Here is a 17,382-nt window from a genome sequence, read left to right as displayed (position 1 = left end):
TCGTTTTGGCTTGCTCCCACGGATGTCATGTGAACATCCAACTACGAGCAGGCTCTTTTCACAACTTAACTCTTATCAAGTTGAGATTCTTTTTGGAGTTTCCCTTGCGCTGACATTGGAGTTTATATGAAAATTTATTTATTTATTATTATTTTTTTGATAACGCATTTTTCTTAATAACCGCATCACTTGATCTCATCTACTCAGACCTTCCCCACCCCCAAATTTAAAGATGCGCAAGGTCCTCATTGCGTTGTTTGGATAGAATAGAAAAACACTTAGACAAAATTTCAAAAAGAAGATTTGAGCAGAATTTGGAAAGATAAAAGGTAAAATAGTGCTATAGCCACGAATTAACTAAGTGTTAGTTAGAAAATACAAAGTGTGGGAAATGTTACTAAGTGTATGCATATTATGCCTCATGGCAGCACAATGAATAATGCAAAATAAAAGATCAAGAACATCGCAATAATTGACAAAGGATGATAAAGAAGAGGCTATCGCATACTCGAAAGAATTGTTACTTAGTTGTATTAAAAATTAACTAAGTATACAAGGAATTACAATTAACGCAATACAAAACTTTTATCATGTACAAAGAATCAAAGAATCAGCTTCTTTACATAGAAAAATAATAAATGAAGTTATGAATAAAAGAATGACCGCAATAAATAAAAAAAATGTAAAGTTATTGAAGAGGAGGAGGTTCCGATGGAGGATTTTGGTGAGGTACGCGAGGGGCTTCTTCGAAATTTAGACGCTGCTGCAAATGCAGAGGCACCATGGGACCATGAAGATAGGCTGTCAAGAAGTTGAAATATTCATGGTTGCGCTGCGCTACTTGCCTCTGGTTCAGGTGGATCGTATAGATGTTGCGTTGAATATTGATCATCACCTGCCTTGTCATAGCAGCAATACGTTGCAAGTCTTATACTCGTTCGTTTACCTCATTCATTCTCTGGCAGAAAAAGTCTTGTTGTTGGGAGAGAAGAGACCGCATATTTGCTAGTTCAGCAGCTAATGAGGAAATGGTGGGTTGTGCCTGCGATGTTTCGCCATCATCGTTTTGGGGTTGGGCCAAAGTGCCTTCACCTAAATCGCGTGGTTCATCAACATGCGGTGGTGGAAGGGAAAGTTGCAGTGATGATGAAGGTGAAGATGGAGCTACTGGAAATGCGATTGGAGAATCGGGGGCAAGGAGAAGGTTAGTGAAATGCTCGGGAAGTGAGGAAGAAGGTTGTGTGGGAGGGCTTAGAGGGCGAATTATCAAAGGCAAAGGGTCCAAGGGTTCTGGTTCTTGCATTGGTGAGTCTTGGAATTTTCCCTTTCCTTTGTCATATTTGCGTTGTTTCTTTGGCTTGGGTTGCTGCGGCGCATTTAAATCAATGACGGGCCTCTTCAATGGGAGCTTGGGGCAGTGTGGGGAATTTTTTAGGAGCAACCTCAAAATCTTGACGTTTATAAGGCCATGAACTTCTGGCATTGGTTCTTCATCAATACCTACACCCAATGATAGGCATAAGCTTGAAACCGTCCACGGGAAGAAATACTGACCTCTTATGTGCTCCACAAAACCTCGAATTTGTCTTGCGATCAACTGGCCCACATTGATTGGAATGTCGCGCGCAATGCAATATGCGGCCATGACTCAATCCCTTGAAATTGTTTTGTCATGGGAAGCCAGGATGAGTCGCTGTTTTACCAAATATACCCAAAGTCGCGCCTCGGGAAGCAGTGTCTTGGATGCCATAGTTTTTATGCCTTTTAATGAAACCGTCCACTTAGTGTCCGATTGCGTCAATGTTTGCATCGCATCTTCCATCTGCTCTTCAGTAGGATAATCAATGATTTTATTTCCTAGTGCATTAGGGTTTCCCTTCATCCAGTATCGTTCATTGACGTCTTTTGCGCTGAAAGACACCATTTCCCCTTTTATGGTCACCACATCCTTGGTGCCATGTAGTCGTCCGTTGTAGAAGTCTCGCACTACTTTTGGAATGACGATGGCTGAGCACTGGCAAAATGTTTCCCAACCATTCTCTACTATAATGCTTGTAATCAGATCTGGTAGTGGCATTGGTGCGGGGAAAAATCCCATCTCCATCAACATATTGTCGTTTTCTCTCTTCTTCGATGGATGCCCCTTAGCCAACGCGGGCTCCCTACTTTCTACAACTGCTTTGCCCTTTTCTTTGGTCAATGCAAGGCGGGATTTTCGCTTTTTTTTCCTTTCCCTTTCCTTGCATTGTTCCTCCTTCTCCCGTTCAACAAGTTCCTTGCCCTTCTTCTCTTTTAAGCACTAAACGTTTGCTCGACGCTTCTTTTCCATCTTTTTTTTCTTCTTCCTTTTTGCTTCTGCCTTTTTCTTCCTTTCTTCTTTTGCCTCTTCTCTAAATTCTTCTTCAAATTCTTTTTCAAACTGCTCGGAGGCCAGCAAAATGGTTGTTCCTCTTCGAGCTTTTTCCTTTCTTCTTCTGCCAAAATTTCATTATTGCAGTGCACCTTTTCATCTTGTAATTTTCTTCTTCGACTACCTTCTACGATGATTAGCTGTGCTCGCAACATTTTCTCGTGCTTCTCTTCCTCCTTTCTTCTCCTCTTCTACTCTTCTAACGCATCTATCAAAATTGGTGGGTCAACTAGTGACCCTTACGGCGCATTCTCCTTGCGACGTCGCGTCAAGGGGGTGATGTCTGCATCTTCTCCATCATCAGTCGCAACCAATATTACTTACGTTGTTTCCTCCTTGGGTTGCGATGATTCTCTCAGTTGCGCTAACTCCCCCTTATCCCCCCTTACGGAGGTTGTCATGGAAATTTTATATCTTTATCCATGTGGACAAATATGGATAATGATGAATGTGAATCATGCAAGCTCATGGAATTCTTGTAGTATGCTATGTGTTGTCACAAGTTTCCTTGCGCTGAAACCAAGTATAATTCCAACATAAGTTTCTTGGAGTGATCTGAGGTCGAACACAGGGATTGCTTAGTTAATGCGTTACGTTCGTGATATATGCGATCGGGGGTTTTTCAATTAATAAAACTTTTGTTTATACAGGTATTTAAAGTTGCGGTAAAGTAAAATTGTGTTGTAAAGTAAAGTTATGCGGTAAACTAAAGTTGCAGTAATAAAATAAAGTGTGATAAAAGAAACATAAGCTATTATGATACAAGATACAGGATACATGATACATGATACTGAGTTTGAGACTGACTATGAAGATTATACAAAGGGTCGTGTTATGCGGTGTCAAGTCTTTATGTATGAAACAGAAATAGAAAAGATAATTAGTATAAACATCGCAAGTTATTAATTGCGTTAAAGACATAACTACGGTTCCGATTTCCTTTGACATACACCTCTTAGTGATCGGTCGTGTTCCCACATCTCTGTGGTGAAACAATGATGAACGTAATGAACGCAAAGTTGCTTCCATCTCAGGAAGTACTTCTCGCTTTAGTTAACGCATTCTTCCAACCTTCTCTCGATAGAAGGAATGGCATCTTCACTTCTGCTCTCACAGGTGAAGATGCCGTCTAGCATGCTTTAGCTAAACATGTTTATTTCCTTAACACATATTAATTTACTTGTTAGATTCATGCTAATTACCAGGGGATTAAGAAAACATCATGGAGAAAGCGAATTACAGATGAACGGAAATAGACAAAAAGATGGAGATGGAAATGATCATGACATTCAATACTAATATTTAGTGTCTGATACATGAAATGTATGATAGACTAAGAAGATGAATACAATTGATGGTAAAGAGATAGAAACAAATACAGAAGAATGCCAATGTCTTGACACAGATCTGGACGGTGGATTTACTTTCTAGTGTATGGAATGGATGAAGAGAAGAGCTTCCCTCTCAGGCTTGCTCGTCCAGTAGAAGTGACCTTGGTACAGAGCTTCAATGGTGGGGATTGCAAGGATTTGCCCTGATACTCACCTCTCGGCCTTGTCTCTTAAATCTTCCCGAATCTTCTCCGATCAGGCTCTTTAGACCAGTCTCTCTCTCAATATACAAATATCAAAATATGCCCGTATCAAGTATATCACCCAATAGAATTTTAAAGACTATTTATTGGCTCAGCTTTGACTCTCTGTAGTGTGGACCCCACTTTATTGTTATGGCAATTCCGAAAATGGTGGAGTGAATATTCCTTCTGTTACGCGATCAATCCCGTCAGAAATGCACAACGGTCAGCTGTACACGTGTCTGGATCCTCCGCAATTGCGTTACTCTTTTGCATCTTTGATCGTTTGTCCGCATGCGGTGTTGATTTTGATTACCGCATGCGATTGAGATTGCGTTGATTGCTTAGCTCTTGATCGATTGTCACATGCGCTGTCATTGTGTTGATCGTCTATTCATTCCTGAATAATTGGGGCAATGCAACGTAGATGCGTTGTTTTTTTTATCTTGAGCCATGAACGCATGCAGTGACTTGATTTCCTGCAAAACAGACTTGAAATATTCTCTTCTACCATGCAATGGTGTAAGTGGGTGTATTGACGACAATTTATAATTCTCGCATTTCTTACCTAATTTCCATACAATTGATGCAACTTTCCTTTCTTTTGGCTGCAATATCTAAATAAGGCAGTATAAATAACTTTCTTCTTCTTCTCCTCTTTCTTCTTCCTCTCTACTTCTGCCTTCTTCTTCCTTTCTTCTTCCGCCTCTTCTCTCACTTCTTCTTCAAATTCTTTTTCAAACTGCTCGGAGGCCAGCAAAATGCATTGTTCTTCTTCGAGCCTTTTCCTTTCTTTTTCTGCCGAAATCTCATTATTGCGGCGCACCTCCTCATCTTGTAATTTTCTTCTTCAAATACCTTCTGCGATGATTAGCTGTGCTCGCAACATTTTCTCATGCTTCTCTTCCTCCTCCTTTCTTCTCCTCTCCTGCTCTTCTAACGCATCTATCAAAATTTGTGGGTCAACTGTTGACCCTTGCGACGCCGCGTCAAGGGGGTGATGTCTGCATCTTCTCCATCATCAATCGCAACCAATATTACTTGCGTTGTTTCCTCCTTGGGTTGCACTGATTCTCTCAGTTGCGCTGACTCCCCCTTATCCCTCCTCACGAAGGTGGATTCTCCGTCCAGTTCTGGGCTCTCAGCCCTCTTTCTCCTCTCTTCCTCCTTCTTCAGGTGCCTCTCTTCCCGCCTGCGTTCCTTTTTCTCATCCGTCCTCCTTTCCTTCTTCTTGATTGGATGGGCTTCCTCATCTCCTTCAACCCTCTCCTCTTTGATTTTCTTCTTCTCTTCAACCACTTCAGGCTGCTTCTCTGCCGCCGCTTCCTCCAAAGCGACCCTGATGGGTCCCTCATAGGATTCTGCATTAGCAGTTTCCTTAGGATCCAAGATTGCCAGAGCGCTTCTCCTTTATGCTTCCTCCATCTCCTCCTTCGATGGCAGTGGCCCCAGCTTCGAGTAGTCCTCCTTCTTTCTCCATGTTGCTAAGTATACTCCCAAACACTTCCTTATCATCCCTTCTTTTCTTTTCACTTTCAGAGGAAAATGTTGGGAGTGGGGTGCTCTCTAAACTCTGCCCCCTTTTGAACTAGAGTGGTACGACTTCTACAGGCTTTCACCGAGGTTTTTCGATGATTCCAGGGATGGTTTGTGGCTAGGTGGCGAGATGGCGGTTTGTTGCAAGGAATGCTGCCTCTCGTGCAGTGAGTTGGGCTTTGGAGGGTGATGCGGGTGAAGAAGATGGTTGGGAAGATTGGTCTGCCATGGATGCCGGAGTAAGAACACTGGGAATTTCTTTAAGGTTTTGGGAAGGAAGAAAATCTGGTATGCAAAGGCTCTGGGGTTTCTGTTGGCAAAATGAGGCAAGTAAACGACCTAAGACGAAGAGTACAAAATTTATAGGTTGGGCCTTGATGGGCCCAATGCAGATTCTGCGGTGGCAGGCCTCGAGTTCCTCAAAAAGCCTGCCGCCACGCTCCTCTCATTTATGAATTTGTAGAGTCGTACGTCCTTTCGTCTGCAGATTCATCATGTCCTTGGAAGCTGAAGCGATTAGAACTCTCAATTTGCAAAAAGAATTTTCTTTGGTATTTTATTCGGATGAGCGCAAGGTTAAGAATCAACAATTCATCAACACAAATGCATTTTAGCAGAGGACGGGCAACAAAACACGTATCCCCGCAACACACCCCTTAACTCAATGCATTTCTGGAGGACGGGCGCACAGTATTTCTACCAGCGCAACACTACATCAACGTAATGCATTTTTTCTAAGGCCGGGCAAAGAACACATACAAGCGCAACACCCCCCCTCAGCGCAATTCATTTGAGTTGGATGAACGCAAAGTGTATCTTGTTGGTACAAGATGCACCCATCATCGCAATGCATACCGGATGTTGATTGTTTTATTATTTTTTTTTCATCAACGCAAGTTACAAAGACCTTGCGATATTAATTCTCTTCTTATTACACAATCATTCACCAAGTTTTAAGAATAACACATTTAATACAGAAAAGTGAGAAAATTAGAGAGAGCACGAAAGTAAATGCAAGTGAATTAAATGAAAGAAAATAAATTCATAAAGCATTAAAAATACGTTGAATGAAGCAATAAATGACAAAGTTTATGAAGCAATAAATTCATAAAGCAAGTAGACATAGGATTGAGATATGGACAGGAAAACAGTTTTCTCCTGATGAACGCAATCCACACCTCTGCAGGCGGTCCAGCTTGCCTGCCCAATGTCTTCAGGGACATTGCTCCTTCCCGTGAGATTCAGGGGCTTCAGAATTGCTTGGCAACGTTCCAGGTGTTCTATTACATAGCTCGGATGCCAGCTACCCTACTTGAATCGCCAAGTTTCTGATTGAAGACACCTGCACCTGCATCACTGCATCCTTTGGCAACGTTCCAAGTCTTTATGGATGAATCAGAAGGGGAAAGGATAATTAGTACAAACGTCGCAAGTTTGTTAGTTACATTAAAGATGTAACTAAGGTTCCGCTTTCCCTTGGCTTATACCTCTCGGTGATCGGCCGTGTTCCCATATCTCTATGGTGAAACAGGGATGAACGTGGTGAACGCAAGGTTGCTTCCATCTCTAGAAGTACTTCTTGCTTTAGTTAACGCATTCTTCCAACCCTCTCTCGATAGGTGGAATGACATCTTCACTTCTGCTCTCACAGGTGAAGATGTTGTCTAGCATGCCTTGACTAAACTTAATTATTTCTTTAACCCAATTAATTTACTTGCTTAATTCTTGCTAATTACCCATGGGATTAAGAAAACATCATGGAGAAAATGGATTATGGGTGAACGGAAATAGACAGAGAAATGATAATCGAAATGATCATAACATTCAATACTAAGATTAAGTGTCTGATACATGGTGTGAATGATAAAGATTTAAGAAGATGAGTACAAGTGATTATAAAGAGATAGAAACAAATACAGAAGAGTGTCAACGTCTTGACACAGATCTGAACGGAGGTTTTGCTTTCCGGCTTATGGAATGGATGAACAGAAGAGCTTCCCTCTCAGGCTTGCTCGTCTGGTAGAGGTGACCTTCGTACAAAGCTTCGACGGTGGGGATCGGAAGGATTATTTGCCCGGAGACTCACCTCTCGGCCTTGTCTCTTAATTTTTCCCAGATCTACTCTAATTAGTCACTCAACCAGTCTCTCTCTCAGATCAATATATATACTTTTCTATGTATTCAAGCATCCTTTTTCAGTGGAATGGCTGGAGCTATTTATAGGCTAAACTTTGACTCTCTGACTTGTGGTCCCCACTTTATTATTAAGGCAATTCCGGATATGGTGGAGTGAATATTCCTTATGTTATGCAATCAATCCCGTCTGAAATGCACAACGGTCAGTTGTACACACGTCAGAATCCTCTACATTTGCGTTGCCCTTCACATCTTCGATTGTTTGCTCGCATGCAGTGTTTTTTTTTATGACCGCATGCGGTTGATGTTGTGTTGATCGCTTAGCTCTTGATCGATTATCGCATGCACCGTCATTGCGTTGATCGTCTATTCATTCCTAAATGATGGGCGCAATGCGACGTAGATGCGTTATTCAGTTTATCTTGAGCCATGAACACATGCGGTGACTTGATTTCCTGCAAAACAGACATGAAATATTCTTTTCTACCATCGCAATGGTGTTAATGGGTGTATTGACGACAATTTATAATTCTCGCATTTCTTAGCCAATTTCTATATAATTGACGCAACTTTCCTTTCTTTTGGTCGCAATATTTAAATAAAATAGTATAAATAACTTGTATTTCTACAAGTTATCGGCATGCTAAATGGCATCTTCACCTGTGATAGCAGAAGTGAAGATGCTAATCCACCTCTCGAAAGAAGGTTGATAGAATGCGTTAACTAAAGCAAGACGTATTTCTAGAGATGGAAACAACCTTGCATTCACAAACGTTCATCCCTGATCATCATAGAGATATGGTGACGCAGACGATAACCGAGAGGTGTAAGCCAAGGGAAGACGGAACCTTAGTTGTGTCCTCTGCAGGATTGACAAACTTGCGATGTTCTTTCCCCAAACCCATTCTCACTCTGATTCTATCCATAAAGACTTGCCATCGCATTCTCTTACACACACTTTGCACAACTTCATATTTATTTACCTGTTTATTCATTTATCATCGCATTTTACTTTTCAGCACCTCACAATCTTAATTTGATTACAGTCGCATATATCACATCATTGTCACATAAGCATTGCAAATCCCCGTGTTCGACATCGGATCACTCTGAGAAACTTGTGGTGGAATTATACTTGGTTTCATCGCAAGAAAACTTGTGACACACATAAAATACATGAATGCATTCTATAGTGAATTTTGTAGCATCGCATATATTATCTGGCAGCGTGATTAAGATAAGACATCGCATATCATCATCATCATCAACCTTGTGATGGCATTACATCCGCCGCACAACAATAGGCTACCCCAGGGAAACGAGAGGTGGATACTTCTATGATCCGAGTGAGAACAATGTATTTGTTTCAACAATTGCTATCTTCTTGGAAGAAGACCACATAAAGGATCACAAACCACGAAGTAAGCTTGTTTTATGTGAGATTTCTAGTGAGACTGAGACTACTGAGGGTTCAATAAGAGTTGTTGAACAGGCCGATAGATCAACAAGAGTTGTTGATGTCGATACATCTAGTAAACCAGCTCAGAAGTTGAGACTGCCTTAATGTAGTGGGAGGGTTTTGAACCCATCGGATTGCTACATGGGTTTGACTAAAGCCCAAAACGTCATTTCTAATGATGGGGTCTAGGATCCATTGTCTTTTAAGAAAGAAATGGAGGATGTTGACAAGGATGAATGGATTAAAGCCATGAACTAGGAGATGGAGTCTATGTACTTCAATAACGTTTGGGAGCTTGTGCATCTGCCTGATGGGGTAAGACCTATAGGGTGTAAAGGGATCTATAAGCGAAAGCGAGGTGTAGATGGAAAGGTGCAAACCTTTAAGGCTAGACTCATGGCAAAGGGTTATACCTAGGTTGAGAGAGTGGACTATGAGGAAACTTTCTCACCTGTTGCCATGCTTAAGTCTATCAGGATACTCCTGTCCATAGCCATATTTTATGATTATGAGATATGGAAAATGGACATCAAGACTGACTTTCTTAATGGTAATCTCGAGGAAACCATCTACATGGCTCAATCAGAGGGGTTTGTAGTTCTAAATCAAGAGCAAAGAGTTTAAAAGCTGAATAGGTCCATTTATTGGTTGAAACAAGCATCTAGATCTTGGAACATCAGATTTGACATTGCTGTCAAGTCGTTGGCTTTGATCAGAACGTTGATGAGCCTTATGTTTACAAGAAGATCATCAACAACTCAGTAGTTTTCCTGGTACTGTATGTGGATGATATCCTACTCATTGGGAATGATGTAGGATTTTTGACTGACATTAAAAAGTGGCTAGCTGTCCAATTCCAAATGAAAGATTTGGGTGAAGCACAGTATATTCTAAGGATCCAAATCATTCGGGATCGTAAGAACAAGAGGTTAGCCTTGTCTAAGGCATCGTACATCGATCAAATGTTGATCAGGTACAAGATGCAGGATTCCAAGAGAGGTTTGTTACCCTTCAGGCATCGAATCGTTTTGTATAAAGATCAATGTCCTAAGACACCTCAAGAGGTTGAGGAAATGAGATGGATTCCCTATGCTTCAACTGTAGAAAGCTTAATGTATGCAATGTTGTGTACTAGACCCGACATTTGCTATGTAGTAGTGATTGTCAGTCATTATCAGTCCAATCCAGGATTTGATCATTGGACGACAGTCAAGACGATCATCAAGTATCCTCAAGAATGAGGGACTATATGCTCGTGTATGGAGATAAGGATCTGATCCTTACAGGATACACGACCTCTGACTTTCAGACCGATAGAGATTCTCGTAAATCGACATCGGGGTCAGTGTTCACTCTGAATGGAGGGGCTGTAGTGTGGCAAAACATCAACAAGGATGTATCACGGACTTCACTATGGAAGTCAAATATGTAGCCGCTTGTGAAGCAACTAAGAAGGTTGTTTGGCTGAGGAAATTCATTTCAGATTTGGAAGTTGTTCCAAATATGGATTTGCCTATCACAATTTATTATGATAACAACGGGGTTGTGGAAAATTCGAAGGAGCCTCAGAATCATTGATGCGTTGTGAATTGTGATGTGATTATGGTGTGAGTTTGCGGTGCTATGTATTATGCGATGAACATGCAAGTTTTCCTAATAAGACCCAAGTATAAGCCTCACTAGGTTTCCTGGTAAGTCTAGGGTCGAACATAGGGACTACTGAATAATATGCGATAGTTACTTTGATTCTCTTGCGGTGGTGAAAACAAATAAGTTGGGTGGTGTTTTGATTAAGAAAATTTCCTATGCGATAGAGTTCGAACGAAAAGTTGATGAAATCGAAAAGTACAATGAGTATGTGATGAATGGGTTGAGAAAGGGTTTAGCTAATATTACCTAAGATTACGTACAAGTTATGTGATCATGCTACACATAAACAATAGCATGTCATCTCTCAATGCAAATGCCATAATTCGTATTTCTAGGATGCATGTGATGTATACGAAAAAGTCGATAGGACTTATGTCTAAGCCTCTATTCTTGTCTATGCAATGATGCATAATGTATACATAAAATAAGGTGACCGCATACTATCATATCCTATTTCTAGGGTGCATATGATGTGTAAATAGCGATAGAACTTATGTCTAAGTTTCTATTTCTTGCTTATGCGGTTCTAATTTGACTCTCTCAAGCCTAGATTCTAATCTAACTCTCTCAAGTCTAGATTCTATCTTTAGACTACTCTCTCAAGTATCTCTAAAGGGTGAATGACACATACATAAGACAAGATGATCACATAAAATGTAAATCTTAGGTCATGCTAGCTAAGTACTTCTCAACCTATTTAGAAATTTAGCTACTCATGCGAAGTGTGGAGAGATTGAACATAGATTAAATGAGATTTCCATTTTCTATAATAAAGTGTTGAATAATGCAATACAAAAATTGTTGCCTGTACAAAGAATCAAAGAATATCATTAACTTAGAAAAACAATGAATTGAAATTATCTTTTAAATCTGATTCAGACGGGTGCACGATTAAAAATTAACACCGTGCTTCCCTTAACGCAAATACATTTTTGCTGAGGACGGGCAACAACGCATGCATCGCCGCAACACACCCCTTAACTAAACACATTTCTGGAGGATCAGGCGCACGGTATTGCTACCAGTGCATTTTGCTAAGGATGGGCAAAGGACACACACGCGCGCAACACACCCCTCAACGCAATGCAGTTGAGTGTAATGGACGCAAGGTGTCTCTTGTTAACACACAATGCACCCATCAACGCATTACATACCAATTTTTAATTTTTAATTTTTGTTTAATTCATCAACAATCGAAAAGTTGAAAGACTTTGCGATGTTTACTGCTTCATCCAATCATTCACAAAAATTAAAGAACAACACTACTAATGTGTACAAATTAAAGGAATTAAACATGACATGAAAAAATTAAATTGAAGAGAATTACAGAAAGCATTAAAGGCTAATTATAAAAAGTACTAAATACGTAATTTAGAAAGCAGTAAAAGAAAAACTAGAAAGAAAGCAAGTAAACATAGAGGGATGCTGGCTGAAAGAAGTTCTCAGAATTACCGCAATCGCTTCCCTCGCAAGCAGTTTAATCTTGCTTGCCCAAGTCAATGGTATCCATGCATCGCTAGAAGTCGCCTCCGTAGTAAGGCTTAATTCGTTGACCATTGACTTTAAACGCGTTGTTCCCGTCTAAATTTGTTAGTTCCACTGCACCATGAGGAAAGATAGTCTTGATTCGGAATGGCCCAGACCAGTGAGACTTCAACTTTTCAAGGAACAATCGCAAATGAGAATTAAATAATAATACCTGTTGACCTTCGGTGAATGTCCGGTTGTTTATGCGGTTGTCATGCCACTTCTTGGTTTTCTTCTTATAGATCTTGGAATTTTCATAGGCATCCCTTCTCTGCCTGCCCATTAGTCAAAAGATAAGGACTATGTGTTGATTGTATGAAAATTAGCTCAGAAATACAATAATTATGAATTAACGCAATTACACCCACTAACATCGTCAAGATTGTAGAAGAGGATATTTTTACTCTGTTTTGCAGGAAACCAAGTCACCGCTTGCGATCAAGGCTCAACGAGCAACTGAACAATGCATCTCTGTTACATTGCGCCCGTCAATCCACAATGAAGAGACGATTAACGCGATAATGATGCAATGCGACAGTCGATCCTGAGCTGAATTTCAACCACATGCGGTGATAAAAACAACACCACATACGAGCAACCGATCGAAAGATGCAGCTGAGCAATGCAAAGGCGGAGGATTGCGACACGTGTACAACTAACCATTGTGCAGATTTAACGGTTTGATTGCATAACAAAAGGAATATTTATTCCTCCATCTTTGAAATTTCCATAACAAGAAGTGGGGTTCACAGATAAGAGTCAAAGCTTTTCACCTATAAATACCCCCATAGAATTCAGAGAAGATATACTTGATACGGGTATAATTGATACGAAGGCTAATTGTTGCTAAATTACTGAGAGAGAGGCTGAGCTGAGTACCGATTGGAAGAAATCCAGGAAGAAAAGAGACAAGGCCGAGAGGTGAGTCTCAGTGCTATTCTGCCAGATCCCCACCGTGAAGCTTTGTGCTTAGATCCCTGCCACCAGTTGAGCAAGCCTAAGAAGGAAGCTCATTCTTCTGCACAATCCATCCACACCGGCAAGCAAATCTCCATCCAGATCGGTGCTAAGACGTTGGCCTTTTATTTGTATTTGTTTCTAACTCTATTTTCATCACTGTGTTTCATCTTCTTGATCTCTTCATTAACAAATCATGTATCAGACGCTTAATAATTTTATTGAATGTCTCGTTAGTTTTCATATCCCCTTCTCTGTCTATTTCTGTTCCTCCGTTTATCGCTTTCTTCATAAAGTCTTCTTAATCCCTTGGTAATTAATATGAATTAAACAAGTAACTTAATCTTTGCTAAAGAAATAAGAATGTTTAGCTAAAGCATGTTAGACGACATCTTTACTTGTGAGAGTAGAAGTGAAGATGCCATTCTGATATGTCGAGAGAAGGTTAAAAGAATGTGTTAACTAAAGCAAGAAGTACTTCCAGAGATGGAAGCAACCTTGCATTCATCACATTTGTCCTTGTTTCGCCACAGAGATGTGGGAGTGCAGCCGATCACCGAGAGGTGTACGTCAAGGGAAAGTTGGAACCGTATTTATGCCTTTAACGCAATTAAGAAACTTGCGATGTTTGTCTTAATTATCTCTTCTGTTTCTGCTTCGTACATAAGACTTGCCACCACATTACACGATCTTCACATAATCTTCACAACCAGCCTTGACCTCAGTATCTTGTATTATGAAACCTGTATCTTGTATCATCTTAGCTTAGATTTACTTTAACGCAATTTATTTTATTATCACATCTTTACTGCTTTACTTTACTTTATCGCATGTTTATATTCTTGTACACAACAACTTTTATTAATTGAAAACCCCTGGTCGCATGTATCACAAGCATAACGCAATAACCTCAAACAGTCCCTGTGTTCGACCTCGGATCACACCAAGAAACTTGCGGTGAAATTATACTTGGTTTCAATGCAAGGAAACTTGTGACAACGCACAACATACTACAAGAACATTGTTAATTAACGCATATCTAGAAGTAGTATCACATGGATTTGTACCTTGCGTGCATCATTGTATAGTTAACTGCGTAACAAGTTTATGGCGCCGTTGTCGGGGAATGGTAACGGGGACATGGACTTGTTGCTTAGATCAATTTTTATGTTACAGTTATCACACCTCCAGATTTAAAACAATGCTTATCCCCAAGCATAAACTAAAGATTTTCTTTAAAAAGTCAACTGTTTTTACCCTACCTAGATTTCTCAATGTGCCTTATTCAAATTTCATGTACCAACGCCTTCTTAATTTCTATCATGATATTTTCTTAAAATATTTCTAATACTTAGGGACCGCAAGTTTAACCTTCAAAAAAACTTTACTCGTTTCCTGGACATCACATGATTTATTTCAAAACTTTCTCCAACCGGGGTGTTTCCAAATGATTTTTATCCTTGCACGTTTTAGATATTATTTTTGTGATCTTGCGCTGATTCAAGTGCCTAGTCTTCGTCTTGGCTTGCCCCCACGGGTGTCATGTGAGCATCTAACTACGAACAAGGCACTCTTTCTCAGTCTAAACTCGTGCTCATTTCTTTATTTGGTAGCAGAGTTGTGATCACTTGATTTATGTGCTGATCACGATTCCTACCTTCGTTTTGGCTTGCCCCTACGAGTATCATGAAAACATCTAACTACGGTTGCGTGCCAAGTTCTACTGGACCTGTCTCTTATACACATCTAGATGTGTATAAGAGACAGGTCTAAACTCGTGCTCATTTCTTTATTTGGTAGCAGAGTTGTGATCACTTGATTTATGTGCTGATCACGATTCCTACCTTCGTTTTGGCTTGCCCCTACGAGTGTCATGCGGATATCCAACTACAAGCAGGATCCGATCTCAATGTTAATTTTTTTTTTTGTTTGATTGAAAGTCTAAAAGTAGCAAGGTTGAAAATAAATACTAGCACCCTTAAATTTATACACAGCAATGTCCTCATTGATGATAGACCATGCGATGCTCTTAGGAAATTTCATAAAAATCGTTTTGAAAGAAAGCTAGTAGACCGCTAACTTTTAGAAATGTTTCATGAATTGATTGTCTTGAGATTAAGTTAACTCTAGTACATGCGGTAAGAAATAAAGTCATGAATTTCATCATTGAAATCATAATTGGTATGGGGAAGAATGTGGTGACTAAATAAAGTAATCAAAATTCAATGATTGCGTCAAACTAAAGAGGATGCGATAATAAAATTAGTAATATTAAAATGAGATATGAGAAGTGCAAAATTTGGAATAAAAGAGTCAAAGAAAGATACAACCCCCAAATTTGCTCTGTTGCCCACATCATCTGTGATCGCATCCTTGCTTGTAGTGGGCCGATTCCTCGATTATGATGGGCTGATCGAACTGGTCGCGTGTTTTTAGGTTATCGCATAGCTCCACCGCAATCGTTCACTATGATCATTGCTTAATATTGATAGGGTAAAAAGTGTGAACGTCAGAGTTGGAAATTCTAAGGAGTAGTGGTTATACAAAAAGTAAGGTAAGTTCATAAAAGAAAGATATCAAAAGGATACTAAAAAAATGCGTCCCTGATGAGTTTGTGTCGCATATCAACGCAGGGACCGCTCATTTCTTCTTCAGTCAAGATTTTTCAGCTCCACGGACGTTTTCTCTCCTTTTCTTGATCCTCTAGGATCTTGATTGCCTCAAGCTTGAGCTTCTTCCCATTGATGCTCATCGTGATCTCTCCTTTGTGCACATCAATTTGAACACGACCAGGTGTAATGCAAATTTTAGTCTTAAACAATGTGCTGATACAAATATGGATATGCATAGCGATATATGATGATATGTGATACTACTTCTAGATGCAGTATGCCGTGTGTTGTCACAAGTTTCCTTGCATTGAAACCAAGTATAATTTTACCGCAAGTTTCTCGGTGTGATTCGAGGTCGAACATAGGGACTGTTTTAGGTTATTGCGTTATGCTTGTGATACATGCGACCAGGGCTTTTTCAATTTATAAAAGAATTTGTGTACAAGAAATTAAACATGCGATAAAGTAAAGTAAAGCGGTAAAAATGTGATAATAACATAAATTGCGTTAAGGTAAATTGCGTTAAAGTAAATCTAAGCTAAGATGATATAAGATACAGGTTTCATGATACAAGATACTGAGGTCAAGGCTGGCTGTGAAGATTATGCAAAGATCGTGTAATGTAGTGACAAGTCTTATGTACGAAGCAGAAACAAAAAATATAATTAATACAAACATTGCAAGTTTCCTAATTGCGCTAAAGATATCAGTACGGTTCCGCTTTTCCCTTGGCGTACACCTCTCGGTGATCGGCCACGTTCTCACATCTTTGTGGTGAAACAGGGACGAACGTAATGAATGCAGGGTTGCTTTCATCTCTAGAAGTACTACTTGCTTTAGTTAACGCATTCTTCTAACCTTCTCTCGACAGAGCAGAATGACATTTTCACTTCTGCTCTCGCAGGTGAAGATTCTGTCTAGCATGCTTTAGCTAAACGCATTTATCTCTTTATCACAGATTAAGTTACTCATTTAATCCATATTAATTACCAAGGTTTTAAGAAAACTTCATGGAGAAATCGATAAACGGAGGAGCGAAAATAGACAGAGAAGTGGAAATGGAAACGATCGAGACATTCAATAAAACTATTTAGCATCTGATACATGATTTGTGAATGAAGAGATTAAGAAGATGAAATGCACTTGATGAAAATAGAGTTAGAAACAAATACAAATGAGCGCCAACGTCTTAGCGTCGATCTAGATGGAGATTTGCTTGCCGGTGTGGATGGATCGTGCGGAAGAATGAGCTTCCCTCTCAGGCTTGCTCAACCAGTAGCAAGATCTAAGCACAGAGCTTCACGGCGGGGATCTGACAGAATCGCACTGAGACTCACCTCTCGGCCATGTCTCTTCTCTTCCTGGATTTCTTCTGATCAGTACTAAGCTCAACCTCTCTCTCAATACTTCAACAGCAATTAGCCCTCATCTCAATTATATCTGTATTAAGTATATCTTCTCTGAATTCTATGGGGGTAATTATAGGTGAAAAGCTTTGACTCTTGGCTTGTGGACCCCACTT

At 40.0% G+C, this 17,382-nt stretch overlaps 1 protein-coding gene across 1 annotated transcript; it reads right to left on the bottom strand.

Moving 5' to 3' along the window:
• Positions 1–4,931: 4,931 nt before the first annotated feature.
• On the bottom strand, positions 4,932–5,463 carry LOC120077369 (vicilin-like seed storage protein At2g18540). Its single transcript, XM_039031253.1, has 2 exons — positions 5,379–5,463; positions 4,932–5,344 (listed from the first exon to the last, which is right to left on the bottom strand). Exons 1-2 carry the CDS (start codon positions 5,461–5,463, stop codon positions 4,932–4,934), a joined length of 498 nt encoding a protein of 165 aa, XP_038887181.1.
• Between the last annotated feature and the right edge of the window lie 11,919 nt (positions 5,464–17,382).

This window comes from Benincasa hispida, chromosome 5, assembly GCF_009727055.1.
Source record: "Benincasa hispida cultivar B227 chromosome 5, ASM972705v1, whole genome shotgun sequence".
Taxonomy (NCBI): domain Eukaryota; kingdom Viridiplantae; phylum Streptophyta; class Magnoliopsida; order Cucurbitales; family Cucurbitaceae; genus Benincasa; species Benincasa hispida.
This window is presented reverse-complemented; position numbering and strand designations above follow the sequence as displayed.